Source organism: Ostrinia furnacalis, unplaced genomic scaffold, assembly GCF_004193835.3.
Source record: "Ostrinia furnacalis isolate ACB-3 unplaced genomic scaffold, ASM419383v2 OfSCF4659, whole genome shotgun sequence".
In the NCBI taxonomy this organism is placed as follows: Eukaryota; Metazoa; Arthropoda; class Insecta; order Lepidoptera; family Crambidae; genus Ostrinia; species Ostrinia furnacalis.
Window position 1 is genome coordinate 395,602 of NW_021134898.1, and position 15,913 is coordinate 411,514.

Below are 15,913 nucleotides of genomic sequence, written 5' to 3' on the forward strand. Positions count from 1 at the left end.
TGTTTTTTTTGTTCTTTTTGTCATCGTTTCAAACGCTGATATTTTTGATTCCATTTTATTTGCTGATGATACATCGTAATAACGTACGGTATGTCGACGGTGTGCTGGCGGGCGAGCGCGGGCGCGGGCGGCACGCAGGCGACGCACAGGATGCGCGCGTTGCACACGCCGTTGCACGACGTCACCTGCGGCCGCGGCTGCGACAACGTCAGCACGCACACCTGCCCCACGTAGCCGTCGCTGTTGCACACCTGTGACAGCCACACCATGCTTTCTTATGTCTTTCAATGACGTAACACTGATACACGTTAGCAACAGTCGCTGACAGACAATCTGGTGAATGTCGCGGGAAGAACCTGGATGGGACCAGTAGTTGGGGAAATCCTTGGGGAAATTAACAGTTTTTGGATCGGTGGCTAGAGACAAAACATATTTTCCGGTTTATGTCAAGAGACTGGGACAAACTTTGCTGCCACTGAATGGATTCTTATTGGTGGTTAATCTACACAGGAGATGAAGTGATGAGTGCACGTGCACTTCTCGTTCTGTTCAGAGTTTTTGGTGAACATTAAAATTTAATTAAGGCTTACACCAGAAATGTGTCGTATGGAATCCAATTACAAAAACATACTGATTGACTTCGGGGCCTAGTTCTCGGGGAGTTGATATGAAAATACTTTCCAAAATAGGGCAGAAGAAGTGGTGCATTCGATATTTTGTTCAAATTATGATTTAAATTATCTTAATTCACGCCCCAGTCCTTGCCGTTCTTGTAAGTGAACATTAAGCCTGATTTTTGAAGGCTCAAAACTCAGGTGGTAGTATGAAAGTGTGTGTTACCCAAACGTCGGGCGGCTGTCCCTTGGGCGGGATGGTGGGCGCGGCGCACGTGAACTGCAGCCCGGCGCGCGTCTTGCGGATCGGCACCGGCGACAGGAACTCCGGCGCCGTCCGCTCCGGCCCGTACATCGCTGGAGAATATTACAATTGGATCAGAAAGAGGCACATACTGTCTACAACTCTGCTGCTAGCCGTTGGGGCTGAAAAGTTCTCGAGGGGCGACCACGAGCCGGAAGACGTAGTGTGGCCGTTGGGGGCCTCCCACTAGGTGGCCCGACAATCTTGTGAAGGTCGCGGGAGGTGCCTGGATGCGGGCGGCGCAAGACAAGTCTTTGTGGAAATCCTTGGGGGAGGTTTCTGTCTAACAGTGGATGTCATTCAACTGAAACGAATGAACGAACTTTCCACAACACATTTTGTTAAAATTCTGTTAAGTCGATGTATATTTTCCCAAGTAAAATCACATGTTACTGAAAAAATATATTGTTAAATAAATAAAATAAAATAAAGAAATAAAATATCCGAAACAAAATAGGTATCAACAAAGCAATAAGTTACAGGCATTGGATATACTTACATAATTTTTGTTTGGTTTCGTTTATTAGCTCTTCCCAACTACTCCTTTTGTCTGTCTTTGGGAATATGATGGTCAAATTTTCAGGTCCATTTCTGAAACCACGAAAAAAGTTTAGTTTAATAATTTCAATGGAGATAAACGAAAATTGTAATGATATTTTCAGATGACTGATAAAGCAAACTGTTACGATTTTTACTTTCATCTAGTGGGGCTATCACTATCTTTATTGACATTATAGGAGAGTTACGTGTCGATGCTGTGGCGCTCGCCGAGCTACCGGCGACTCAGCTGGCTGCCAGCAGCAGCTCTCTACAAGCTACTCCATGTCTATCGCTATTGTCTCATGTCCGTCAATACTTACGAGGTATTGACACTGAGCTCCATATAGCAGAGCTGCGTGTCGCTGCTGTGTCGCTCGTCCAGCTGCCGGCTGGCTCCGAGCAGCAGCTCCCTACAAGCTCCCCGCTCACATGTGGGTGATACTCACGAGGTATTGACACTGAGCTCCATATAGCAGAGCTGCGTGTCGCTGCTGTGTCGCTCGCCCAGCTGCCGGCTGGCTCCGAGCAGCAGCTCTCGCACCAGCTCCTCCAGCGCGGCGTGTGGAGTGTGCAGCGCCGCCACCTGCTCCGAGATGCGCGTCAGAGTGTTCACGTCCGCCGTCAGCGTCTCCACCTCGTGCATTATCCGCCTCAAGTTTTCGTCCTTAGCTGGAATTGTGAACGAGTTTTTGAGCAACTTAGTCACCCTACTTTTTATGAGAATTGTAAACTAACTCAGCTTTCTGGGCTCGAAAGAATATAAAAGCTGTGATTGCAGCACCAATCACTTTGTCAAAGAAGACCAATTCAATCATCATTTTCGTTAAACTAGAACGACTTTATGTCTTCAGAAAACAGGAATACTGAAGGCATTTCCAGAACATTGGAACTACTAAATTGACTTTACTAGCATCGAGCTCAGGAGTACACACAAGTGTTACATTGCGCTACTTCGCTACCACTCAAGTCGATTATATTGAAACTGTATCAAAGTTGTAGCTCCAAGACAAAGGCGTGCAGCACAAAACTAAAAGTTGGTCAACAGATTTGATCGAAACTTGGAACTATTGGGGCAAGTCCAAAACTAACTTATAGTTCCGAACTAATAACCAAAGAGATTACTCTTCTAACGGCAACTAAATTGCCTCGACCACGGCAACTTCGAGAAAATGAGAAAGAAACTGTAGAACTTACCTTTAACTATTTCGAGATCGGCCAGCGATATCCTCATTAAAAGTTTGTACTTATTTCCTTCCATCTGACTCGCTATATTACTTTGGTATGTTCTGGAAAAATACCCTTTCATAAGAACAAAGTAAAACATGGAAAGTTTACTTCAAGAAAGTTCCATTGAGCGTATGAAAGTTAAAGAACTTGAAGTTATATTAGAAAATTCCAAACATCGTGGTAATTAAAATATTGTAAAATTCACATTACAAACATAATATCTTAAGCTACTTACGGAATGGGTTTCTTAATAGTACCGGTCCTTCTTTTGACACTCGTTATCAATAGAGTGTCGTTGAAGAGGAACAGCACTCTATCCTTGATGGTCCCTTGCGCCGACGGCATGGTGACCATCACGTGCCTCAGGAACATCCTCTCCGCCGTCGCCAGGTTCGACAGGCCCTCGATCATCTGCTCCAGCTCCCTCAGGGTCTGCTGCTGCTGTTCCAACTCAAGGCTCTCCCTTTCAGTGCAGTTTATCAGTTCTAACAGCTCGTGGATTTCTTTTTGTGCTTCTAGTAGTAGTTTGTGATCGGGGTGCGTTTGGTCTGAAACAATAATCATCACAAATAGTTCCATGTCTGAGTCCACCATAGTCCAGTGTACTCGCGACGGCTCTAACCGTCAGAAATGCACATCGCCAGGTGAGCTACCCTCAGAGATGACATGGAACACCCCACCGTGTACCTCATCAGCGCAACCACGACCACTCTGATAAGATTGCCCGACTAAGAACAAGTTCCATATCATGGCTACTACATCAAAACAATAATAAAAGTGAACGAATGGTCTAAGTCTGGAAGTTACCTGTGTGCTTGATTAGCCTCTGTATCAGCAGCTTGTAGCTGGGGAACTTCTGCACGGGCTTGATGAGCAGGTTGTCGAGCGACAGCTTGCCCTTGTGGTCGCGCGCCATGGCGTCGAGGAACCGCGCGAACGCCGGCCGCGACGCCGCCGCCGCCTTGATCGTCTCGCGCGCGCGCCGCTGGTTGTTGATGAACGACATGTATGTGTCCATCACGGTGGGTTTCGTGAACTGGAATTGTGGGAAACAAGAGAAAACGGTCAAGATTGATGACATACACTCGTATTCACAAACATTACTATGAGGTCTCAGAGTACGTCAAGCATCGTTTATGAATACAGGTTTCATGGTTACTAAGTAGGTATTCAAAAGAAATAAGAATATAAGAATAATAAATAACCTACAAATAATGAAAGTGCTTTTTAAAAGCCTATTTGCAAAAATAAATGAGTTTTATGAGTTTTTTTTAATGCAGTAAACATAATATGAGAATTATAATGAATATTGAGAAAAGCACATTTAATATAACCAAGTCGAAAAAAATATATTTACAAAATATTTGATGATTCAAAACAAATAAGACTAGCGCCCGTATTTACAAACGATGCTTCCTTGAGTGAAGCAGCAAATCGAACGCACATCGTTGAATAGAGCTCTGTGATTTGTTCGTGTGTCACCCTGTGCATCCACGCGCACTGTAGGACCTCATAGTAATGTTTGTGACTACGGGCGTAAAGGTTCAAAAGAAAATCTCGTGACCAATGCAGTTTCTCTGTCAATGAGACTCACCACATCCAAGAAGACATCCCCGACTTTCTGCTGCAAGTCCCACTGCTCGAGGCGGCGGCGCAGCTGCTCCAGGAACACCTGGTGCACGTTGAAGATGGTGGGGATCTGGTTGAAGATCTCGTCAACCACGAACGAATCCAGGAGCCCGGCATTCTCAGGGCTCTTGAGGGGCTGGAGGTATTTCTGCAAAGAAGTGATGATTGATGTCAAATTGGTTTAGTCTTCATTTTTTAAAAGATTATTTGTAATATTTGTTCAAATTACTAATAGTCCCGTTAGCCCCTCGTACTAAGCTAAATATGCTTGTGTCACGACTGAGCTAACCACAATGAGGGTTTTCGCGTATGAAAGATCCGCTAGATGGCGGGACGTGGATGTGGGGTCTGACTGCTGCGTGATTGGTGGATTTTGACTTATCTGTCAATGTCGTGTCAAAAATCATGCAGCATTTGGACCTCGCGTCTACGTATTGCCATCTGGCGGATTTTTCATACGCGAAAACTCTCATAGTGGCAGCAGGACCGAACCCGCGTTCCCCGGATCACGAGTCGGCCAGTCCGACACCTTCACCGTTCGACTATCGTGGCTTCAATTTCGATCTCAGCCTTAGGATCTCAATCATTATTTCAGCCATAGAATGTCAACTGCTAATTCCCCAAGACTGTGTTGATAAAGTGTCTTTGTTTTTATAGATTCGTTTTCCATCAAAATTTTAATAACTCGATGGTAAATAACAAAATTAATTCACATTAATTTGTGTATGTCATGTTTGTTTCGTTTACCGTTATTGGAAAATGTGGATCACATTTTATTTAATGAAAATGAAGTTGTTTTTGCCAGACCGTTCGTGATGTTAAATAATCCTAAATTTAATATAACGAATACTTCGGATTCTGATGAAAACAAAGATATCCGCTTTATAATGACTCTCGTAAACGGATAATCCTCAACAAACCGTTGAAGTTTCTCGCCAAACAAATTTCTGAGTATACCTAATACCTTCTCATCTCCAGTGTATTATGATCATCTGGCTTAATAAGAACAAAATCTGCAGACAAAGAATAAGGCTGCCTTCCCCTTTGTTTTCCAAATAAATTGAAATCCTCTTAATACGTTTAATGCGCAGCGGCAGCCTGTATTAATAATTGAGGTTAATACCTTTGCCGAGGAAGCTGCAGGAGACTTCCGTTATTATATCTGTATGCCGGTAAAGTAGGTCGCGTGTTATCAAACTGTGTCTTCCTTGCTTACGGTCTTGGTGAAACTTTCGTTCTTTTTATGCGTAACAAGGCAGGTATTAGACCGCAATCGCACCTGGTGTTAAATGAGATTCGGTCTAGGATGGTACATAATCTGCCCATATGTGCCTATTCTCTCTCACCTTTATTTAAGCTCGGGAAATCTGTAGTCTGTAACTCTACGAGTATTTATTACATTACTTCCGTAACGTCTGAACTACTTCTGATTTCGATAAATTAAGTTCAATCAATTTATTCAGTTTAATTACTATTAAAGTCGCATCGCTTTATTTTACTCGAAACTAGTGTCCGACCGAATGTTCGGTTTCGGTTTCGTTTTCGGTTGAGTTTCGGTAAAAACACGAGTTTCGGTTTAGTTTCGTTTTCGGCGGCAAAGTTGCCGAAACTACGACCGAAACCGAATGTGCATTCGGAAGTTTCCGCGCTGTTATTGGCCATGTTCGGGGCGTTGAATGAGTGAATGAATCCGATCAGAGCCAATTTTATTTACTTATTTACAACAATTAGTTGTGGCGAAAGATAGGTCAATCCTTGTTGTTATAAAAGTATAGAATTAAGAGATTAAGAACAATACAAATAATTAACCTACATAGACTAAATATTTACAAATATTTACAAATAAAAAATATGTCCCAAATCGCTGTCCAAACAACGCGACATAGTGCCCAGAATGCTGAATAGCCAAAATGATTCGTTGGCCAAGAAATGCGCCAGCTCTTCTATCACCTGTACAGTCAATCAGCCGCTTGGCTAATTTAAACTTTAATGCCAAAATAAATTTGTACTTAAGGCGAACTTAATGCACTAAAGCATTCTCGACCAGTTTACCTTTGGGTTGAGCAGAAAAGAAATTTGTTTGGCGGTACTTCTAGTGCAAAGAGAGAAAAAAAAAACAAATATGCTACATAAATACATAAATAATATATAAAATATACAATAAATAAATACATACATAGAATAGATGATTGAGTTAAACTGAAATTACAATTCATGAAGATGAAATAATTTGAAGGAAGTGGTTATAGACAGATTTTTTAATAGAAAACTTATTAGACGCTTGCCTGGTCTCTTCAGGCAGAGAGTTCCAGAGCCTTATGGCCTGGAGACGGAAGGAGTCGGAAAGAAAACCAGTTCGGTGAAGAGGAGTGGAAAGAACGGACTTGTTAGAGGAGCGGAGCTGACGTGAGTGCGTAGAGCTGAGAAGGTTAAACTGAGACTCAAGATAATATGAAGGAGAGTTGGGATCATTTAGAATTGAAAAAAGGGTAGAGAGAATTCTGACTTTGGAGAGGCAGCCATTGAAGCTGAGAACGGTAAGCGGAGATATGGTCATATTTACGCAGACAAAAAAAAATGCTCATAAAACGATAACGATTTGATCGTTAATTTAAACGCAGATTTATCTAAAGCTAAGTGAACAGTGCAATAAATTATATTCACTAGGAAGTTCCGAGCCTAGAAGGCAAACTATTACTGGTTTGAAACTACACTTGTCTTACCATGAAAATCTATGTGATTCAAAGAGAAAACAATAAAGACTGACTGATTATAATAACGTTTTCTTTATTTTTCCCTCAAAATATGAGCCTTGTAAGGAAGTTTCGGTTTCGGTTTCGGTTTCGGCCGAAATAGACACCGTTGCCGAAATTCGTTTTCGGTTTCGGTTTCGGACGTAAAACTAGTTTCGGTCGGACACTACTCGAAACACATAATAATATCACAATAGTCTGGGTGTCCACGGAAGACCAGCGTCGTGGCATTATCTACTGAGATGCTACGACACCATGCTGAGTGGATACCTTTTCAGTATCATTGTAATTACCTTCTCATTAAATAGTGTTAAGTATTGTAAGTGTATTGTCGATGATACTGAATAAACATTTTTTCTTTCTTTCTTTCTTTCTTACAATCATCAATGAATAGACGCCAAAAGATTTGAAACAAATGTTTATTTAATTGCTCATTAACTCTTGTAGTCAAGAGTTCTATCGGCTATCGACAATTATTTAAGAATAGCTTGTTAAATTAGTAGGTAATTTATCTAATAAAATGTATAAACGCGAATAGATAAAATGTTTAGGATTAGGTGTGTATTTAATTAAGACCCATGTGTAGTTATGGGGCAAAACCAATCTAATTTCCGGTTACAAATAGGTAACAATGAAATTAACTCTATTGAATCAACACGAGTATAAGGAAAAGGAAATACATTTTGACGCTTCATACAAATTAATTCTTAAAAGGGTCCACCCCAATTCCGAGAGATAAATGAAAATATAGATCCGAATGGAATACTTAATAAGTTCCATTTACTTTGGGATGTAACGTCTCTGTATTGTGACGGGCGGCTGTTGGCGCGAGTGCCAAGTTGGAGTGAATCATAACTTGGAGTTCCGAGTGCCGTCTAAGTCGGTTTGGAGCGCTTGGGGAGCTCCCGGTGAGGTGGCCAAGTGTTTTTGTACTTTTACGGGACTTTAAACATAAGAAGTGAACACCAGATTTTAAAACTTATTAGGAAACACAAAGTACGTTAACAAAATAGCAAATCAATAGAATAACAGCTACAGCTTGTAGTTTTTAAGTACCCAATTTGGATTACAAGACTCATGCTAGCTGCCATATATGTGACCTTGACACACTTATTGTTATGATGCCCGATTTATTTTAAAGTACCTATAATAGTACCTAATTTATGCTATGTAGTATGGTATTAAAATTATAATTTACGGTCAGGTTTGGATTTTTAAAGAAGTTTCATCTAGCATAGATATTAAACCGTTTGTGTCTATTGCAAATAAAATAATAAAGTAAACGATACTAACTGGTAACGAAGAGAATTTTCTATTTTAGATAGCAGAAACAGCATCATCATTCACTTCGGAAACAGCGATCAACGTCACCCTACTCGTTGGCAAGTCTAAACTCTGACAGTTCGCAACCCTCTTCAAGCGAGCGTGTGCTTCAGTGGCCGATTGAGAGCGCAGATTCCTCACGAGATTGCTTGTCCTGCGGAAATTGCCGCATTCGCCGAATGTAGGCGAGCGCATCGCTGCAGACGGCATGCTTTGATTGCTTCGTAAAGATTGATTCGCCTTTCAAATTCAAATTGGTTGTTGTATAGGGGCCATTCATTTATTACGTAAGACGATTTAAGGGGAGACCATGACGTCCTTTTTTTTCTTACAAGGGGGTGGGAGGGAATCTTGATAGTTCTTACGTAAGGTCACAAAAATGCACAAAGTTAAAATTATAATTTGAAAGTGCCGAGTATCGCTCGAATGCGTTATAGGAAAATGATTTCCATTTCTTTGGCATTTGGCAACGGACCCGCTCCACCTGCACTGCGCCGTGTACGTACCTATTCATTTATTCCTATCCATTTCCATTTGTGTCGGCCTATTCTTATTTTTTCTAAGGGGGGAGGGGGTCAAAAATTTACGAAAATAGTCTTATGTAATAAATAAATTACCCCATACGAGTAATATGGAAGAGGCTGTTTTTGTGTTATAGAAATGTGATTTCTTGGGCGGTACTTTTTTACCCGTGAGAACCTCTAATTATAGGTTAATTTAAATTATAATTAGTCGTTCATTAAATTGATGCCAAGGTACCCGTTTGCTAATTTTACCTTTCCTAGAATAAATAAATCAATCACAAAAACTGTAACTTAACTTTTATCATACCTTAATTTAATATATTATTACAACGAAAACTAGTGAACGTTTACGGCTACTGTAATTACTTTTCAAGTAGATTTTCAATGCAATTGAGTTATCATCCCAAATGTTTGGAGCTCTCGAACTAAATCAAATAACCACGTCGCATCTCTCCCGTTCGACTTGGAAGAAGGACAAACAACGTTTCCATTATAATATTGGTATGAATAGTCAAAGACCTTGTCATCTGCCAGCAGCAGCTGACAAATAAGCCTTCGGATCTATCGGCGCTTGTTTATGCAAGCGGATAATTTATGGCCGTCCTTGGATATCGTCCGTGCGTGCGTCCTTGTACGTCCTGTGTCCTTGTAGGTCCTGTGTCCTTGAGGCACGGGGCACATGATCATGGGACGCCATGGACAGTTCTCGGGATTGACGGGCTAAGAAATAGGATTAACGTAATGTTATGTGTACGCAACGCTTACATGCAGGACGAAATATGCTCTGAAACTAATTAAAAACTGTATCTTATTCAAACTTAAACATCTATAATTTAACTAATAAAGGTGTATACTAGAAGTAAGAAGTAAAATCAAGTTCTATATTAAATTGATACTTGTCTATTACGAAAACTATTAGGTCCTACTCATATTTTATGGTGTTAATAGAATGTATAATAGGTATCATGTTTTAAAGAGCTTTGCAAAAGGTTTATAACATGCCATTTTTTCTTGTATGTAATCTACAAACACAATTAATATGCCCCAATCATGAAATTATCCGCAACAAGCACTTATTACTTAGAAAAATTATTAAAAATGACATCTTGTTTCAGGTGACTCGAGGAGGGAAGACGTGAACTGAATAAAGGTGAGTACAAATGACCGTTTTATATTTACCTTTACAGCTGAAGACGTCTCCCGTTTCATTTCGAGACAGTAAAAGCGTAATATTCCTGCTTAGCGGGAAAAATAACTTTTATCACTCTGAAAATGTTCGTGCAATAACCGCAAAACGTAACTTACGTTCAATTTTAAATAGGATTTACAGCGAATGAAACGCGGGAGCATTATTAAAAGCGCTCGCCGCGGCTCCACGCAACGAATTCGATTATGAAAAAAACCGTGAAAAATATTTTCCACAAATTCGGCATTCATTTGTTGTTTTCAGTTCAATTGTATTACATGACTTTTATTGTTTTATTTATGCTAGTTTTCGATTGAAGTACTTCTGAATGCATGTTGATATGAAACTTTACAGGCTTTTACGCTTTATTTGTTACTCGATTGTCTTGTCTACTCCAGTGCTATTATAGTGCGTGTCAATGACTCATTATTATGTCAGTTAGTTAAAGTTTATTGAAATAATATTGAACTTGTTTCCTATTAGGTACAACGTTTCAAAGTCATAAATGGATAGACCTAGAAATTAATGAATGATTTATTTTGTTAGAGATGTTTTTGCTCTTAAAATCTCAGTTCAAAGGTAAGGTAACGAAACAGGTTTACAAGGATAAGTAGGTATTTGCACAGTGACAGCCTTATCCCAATGAATAACTCGCTTAGCCCTCTCCTCCAACTTGCACACTTTGTCACTCGTCCGCCAGACCCATCGCATCGAGGCTCGGACGGCGTATTGTAGTAATTCTCGCAAAGCGATTAAGCGACCGTTTGCTGCGAAACTGTACGACACTACATCAGAGTATTCCTTTAGATTTCAGTGTTTGCAGCTGAATTATTTATTCCACATTACACTTGTCTGAAGACGAACTCTATTTCTATTGCGTTACATTTATGTTGTTGTTATTAAAATTTTGCTGTTATTTATACATTATTGTGCAAGATTGTGAAATCGTGATATTGCGTTACATGTGTATGTAATCAAAAGCACTTCGTAGAGGTAGAGCTTTTTCATTAAACAAAACATTTCAAGCACCTACTTCAAATTTTGCTATCTAATTTGACATTAATGTAATCTTTTATCATAAATATTCGAAGGACACAGTAAATTCCTTGTTTGCTTTAAAATAAGTTGGTAAACATTTAAGAACTACAAATCACCCACTTTGCCCAAGAACTAGCGAATATAAGGCACGAGGTCGCACGACTACCAGTTGCGGGAGTGGAACATTTTGAAAAATCTGTATCTGAAATCTTTGTATTGCGTGAATGTTTTTATTTGTTACCTTAACGAGTATGTCGAGCGCGTCCACGTACGACTTCTCCGTCTCGTACAGCTCCACCACCACGTGCGTTCGTGTGTCCTGCAACAACCAAACAAGAACTTAAGTATCATTATACCATAAAACAAAGTCTTCCACCGTGTCTGTCTATTCGCAATAAACTCAAGAGCTACTGAACGGATTTATTATGTGCTTTTCATCAATAGATAGAGTGATTCACGAAGAAGACTTATCTAAGGATGAAACTTGTCCAAGATATATCATAAAATAGTTTTTATTCAGGTTTTTGGAAGAGGTACGCTCGCGATCGTTAGTTTCTGTGATAGGCCAATAACCAAATTCACGTAAGCATAACCGTGGGCAAAAAATAGTATGATATAATTCATCAATATTATAAATAATAGAACACCAACAAGACTATCGTACACACGCAGTATTCCATTAATGTAATAAATACAACTCCAGTGCCCCACTAATCCCACGTCACCGTCATAAATTACTTGAAGGTGCGTCTCATTTTTAGGTACAGGTTCAATCAGTTCAGGGTGTTGAAATAATTCTAGCTCACGCGGTCTAAATGATGTGCACCGAAGTAACTTTTCATGAAATGCGCGAACCACATCATCTTCGATATAGTTATTATAATTCAGAATGTAGGAAAACGTATTATCTAAAGTATCCATTGTTAGATGATATACAATAAGCTTTAGAAATTTTAAAAACCTGCTACGAAACACTAAAATTTGCACCAAAAACAAAGGAATTTATATTATTGGGGGATTTATTAGTACGTGACCGGTTTAATAGCACCTATTAAACCAGTATACCTACTTACTTATTTTTTATAATAGGTACAATTCAATATTAAAAAGTCTCAACGCCAAATTCGACTTGCGAAAGAAGTAAATGGGAACGATGAAATTCTCTTAGCGCGCACAAGTGACAACGACGTCTGCCCTCACGTGTCTGCCCGTTCGGGTCGACGCGGTTAGCTATCTTATCCCCGCTCCCGCGCGAGACCACGCCCCGCAACTCACGCGCTGCAGCGCAGCGAGCGACCGATCTTCTTGAATCGATGTAATAATAATCTATAGGATTAACGCGTTTTAAAAATATTGGTTCGATGGATATGTTTAACCTATTATTACTCAACAATCACATTTGTAATATTAAACTTTATCAAATGCACAATGTATTTAAGGTACATTACTGGATAAGGATTAATGGCGTATTGCTTGAATAAGCTAATATTTCTCGTAAAAAGTACCTACATTATAAAGATTTTATATCATCGCGGATTTTAAAAGGTGTACAATACTGTAGTATATTTTTTGATCTATCTTATAAGGTTCAGCCATCGTTTTCAGTGTAAGCACAATAACTTAACCAAAATTACAGTTAAATCAACCTATCTCAAAAACTATAAGAGATACTTTGATCAAACCAAAAATCGTTGAAAGAGTTAATTAGCATGCATCACCTCTATTTTTTTTAGAATTTTATACCCCGTAGTTATAAAAATAGAGGGGGGGGGACATACTTTTTACGACTTTGAGAGCTGATATCTCAAAAACCGTTCACTTTAAGAAAAATGTTTTTTAGAAAACTTTATATCATTTTAAAAGACCTTTCCATTGATACCCCACACGGGTATGTACATCGAAAAAAAAATTTTCATCCCTCAGTTACATGTATGGGGGGCCCCACCCCCAATTCTTTTTTTTACTATTTAGTGTCATAATTTTGTAGCGGTTCATACAACACATATTCCCATCAAATTTCATCACTGTAGTACTTATAGTTTCCGAGTAAATCGGCTGTGACAGACGGACAGACGGACAGACGGACAGACGGACATGACGAAACTATAAGGGTTCCGTTTTTGCCATTTTGGCTACGGAACCCTAAAAAGGTCTCCTTTTCAACGTCTACGTTTTTCAATCGACCTCTGAAGAGCTTAAGTTATCAAAATTAGAATTGCCCTTATACCTTCACCCACGGCTTCCTCTACCCACTCTATGAAAGCTTATAAGTAGCTCATCGAATCATTCATAAATAATAAAATATTAGAAAACAGGGAGTCATTTGAAATCATAACATTTTGCAGCAGCCATTAAGTAAACGAGTTTCGGGGTGGTAGCCCGGAGATAACTACCGACGTAATGTTTCGCGTTTCGCTCAGTGGCGCAGAATATAGACAATTTGAATAGTATACAACTGCAAATACAAGCATTGTAGTAGGTATGCTTAGGCATTTCTTGTATAGAAGTGAGCTTCATCTGATAGATAAGTAACAGATCCACTAAGAATGAAAACGTGAATATCTTAAGACAACTAAGAATAGTTATAAAATTATCAAGGTATTATAATAAATAAATAGCGTTCTAATCATAAACATGAGATATTATAAGACTCCACTTGAGTGCCGATATTAAAACCACCTAAAACCTTATTTACTTGTGATTAATGCATGAACACGCTCGAATTTTATGGATTTCTGGATCAAAGACTCTACATTATATACTTGTACTAACAGAATGTAGATATTTTATGTATTTCACTTTAATTAATATTCAGCTTACTTATACAGTTAAAACAAAGTCTAAATACCTCAATCTAATTGTGTCGTTAGTTAAATCAAAGTTGTTTCATAGGTTTTTCAAAAATGCATATTATACCTATCATTTAGAAACGTTTTAGTCGGGCAATATAAAGTTGTAGCTCACCCCTTTTAAACTACTCTATGGAAGTTCAGAGTTCCACCGCTGCACCGAGATGAGCAGTCACATAACTTGGGAGTTTGCGTTTACGTGTAAAGTGTTGTTGGGACTCGCTCGACAGGAAGGGAGCAACTTTAACTCGATCGCCGATTCCGGGAAGCGGGAAACTTAATAATAAGGAAACGCTCTGGCCTGGCCGTGAGGCGAAGGACTAAATGTTGTGTTGGGAGTTACGTATAGGCTGCAAAATATATACGTAGCTCTATGGAAAGTATTTTCTACTGATAAAACTTATTTTTGAATCAAAATCCGTGAAAAACGCTAGTTGTAGTTGTAGTATGTGCTATGCAATAAAGTTACATACTCTCATACTCACTAACAATAACATTAAACATTTGTGTTGTAACTTTGTTGAACATTAAACTTTAGTAGACGATTCTTTTGATCGATGGCAATAATTTTTGAAAAGTTGTTGAAAAGAGTTGTTAATATAATTTACAGTGAAGTGGATTTTATTAAGCTTTTATGGAGTCTGTGTCAGACTATTAAAACACCAAATATTAAGATCTATTTACCATACCTACACTGTACATACCTCGTTAATTACAACGTAATACAATAACAGCGTATCCCTATTTCTATCGAGTGATGTGCCAGCCCCAATAATTGGATTCCATCCGCGCGACAGGTTTAATAACCTAATTAGTCAGCCGTGGACGCCACTAATTCGCGGCGCAGCGGGGTTTACACCAACCGACGTGATTGGGTACGACACGACGAAAGGTGCATGAGTATGAGGAAAATTTAAATACTATCAACTTTTCGGAAGTAGTTTGTACATTATTATGACGTAATAAATGATTACCATGAACTGAAAATACGATTATTCCATAGTCTGTGGCATAGACGTAAAACTGAAATTCGTAGAATGTATAAAATTTAGCGAATTGTCGAGAAGAAAACAACCCTTATTCTGAGGTATAAATAATGTATTGCGAAGCGAATTTTTATATAAAACTTTCCTGAAATAGTTTTTATCAGAAAAATAATAATACAACTGCGACAATCCACAAACAACGATGTAGCACCCACGTCTTACACTTATAAACGGTATAAAGCAGAAAAAAAGAGTGAGATATTGCAATATCTGTTTAGCTCAAACAAATTACAAAAAGACAAACTCCTATAAAATAAAATTTTCATATTAAGTTTAGTTAAGCCGTGTAAACGCCGCCGCCGCTGCATCGATCGAGCGTGATAACGCGCCCTGACCGGTGACCGCTGACCGCGCGTTACGCTGCCGACGATTAACAAACCTCTAACCAAACTGCTAAATTGAAATGGAAATAATAATCGAAAAACCACAATCTGAAAACACGTGACACAGCCAGAGTATTCCTGGAATATGTTGTTTTCAAAATAAGGAAAGCCACCGTAATAATATTTTGTTTTTATGATCTTCCCAAAATTGTTTATCGTTATTACCTTGATAGATACAGCGATAATAGTCACTGAGTGAGTAGAATAACCACGTGTAAGAATGCACTTTCATGAGTAACAATCGTTACCAATTACCAAAAAGAGACTAGCACTGCTGGCTACTACGAAATTGTATTGTTACTAGGTGTACACTCTTTCGTAGTAAAATCTCTTTTAATGTTTATTTTAATTTACAATATGGCCGTACAAACACACGTACGTACACCGGCCTAAAAACAGCAATAAATATCATTGTAAACATGATATTATTATTTTAAAAATGTATCAAAACGACTGCGTAGATACATCGCGTCTCGCAATACTTCTCGCGCGGGCGC

At 39.0% G+C, this 15,913-nt stretch overlaps 2 protein-coding genes across 5 annotated transcripts in view; both read right to left on the reverse strand.

Annotated features, from left to right (window-relative positions):
• The window catches only part of gas2 (growth arrest-specific protein 2), a 452,494-nt gene that overhangs the window by 331,488 nt on the left and 105,093 nt on the right, over nt 1-15,913 (reverse strand). The window lies entirely within an intron of this gene.
• The window catches only part of LOC114359809 (rho guanine nucleotide exchange factor 17), a 78,472-nt gene that overhangs the window by 5,895 nt on the left and 56,664 nt on the right, over nt 1-15,913 (reverse strand). For all 3 annotated transcript variants that reach the window (XM_028314316.1, XM_028314314.1, XM_028314315.1), the window contains exons 4-12: nt 11,380-11,457; nt 4,280-4,462; nt 3,493-3,721; nt 2,921-3,233; nt 2,653-2,744; nt 1,905-2,127; nt 1,418-1,509; nt 841-971; nt 88-251 (exon numbers count right to left, since the gene is read on the reverse strand). In XM_028314316.1, coding sequence (XP_028170117.1) covers nt 88-251; nt 841-971; nt 1,418-1,509; nt 1,905-2,127; nt 2,653-2,744; nt 2,921-3,233; nt 3,493-3,721; nt 4,280-4,462; nt 11,380-11,457 — 1,505 coding nt within the window. The remainder of the gene's footprint in view (nt 1-87; nt 252-840; nt 972-1,417; nt 1,510-1,904; nt 2,128-2,652; nt 2,745-2,920; nt 3,234-3,492; nt 3,722-4,279; nt 4,463-11,379; nt 11,458-15,913) is intronic.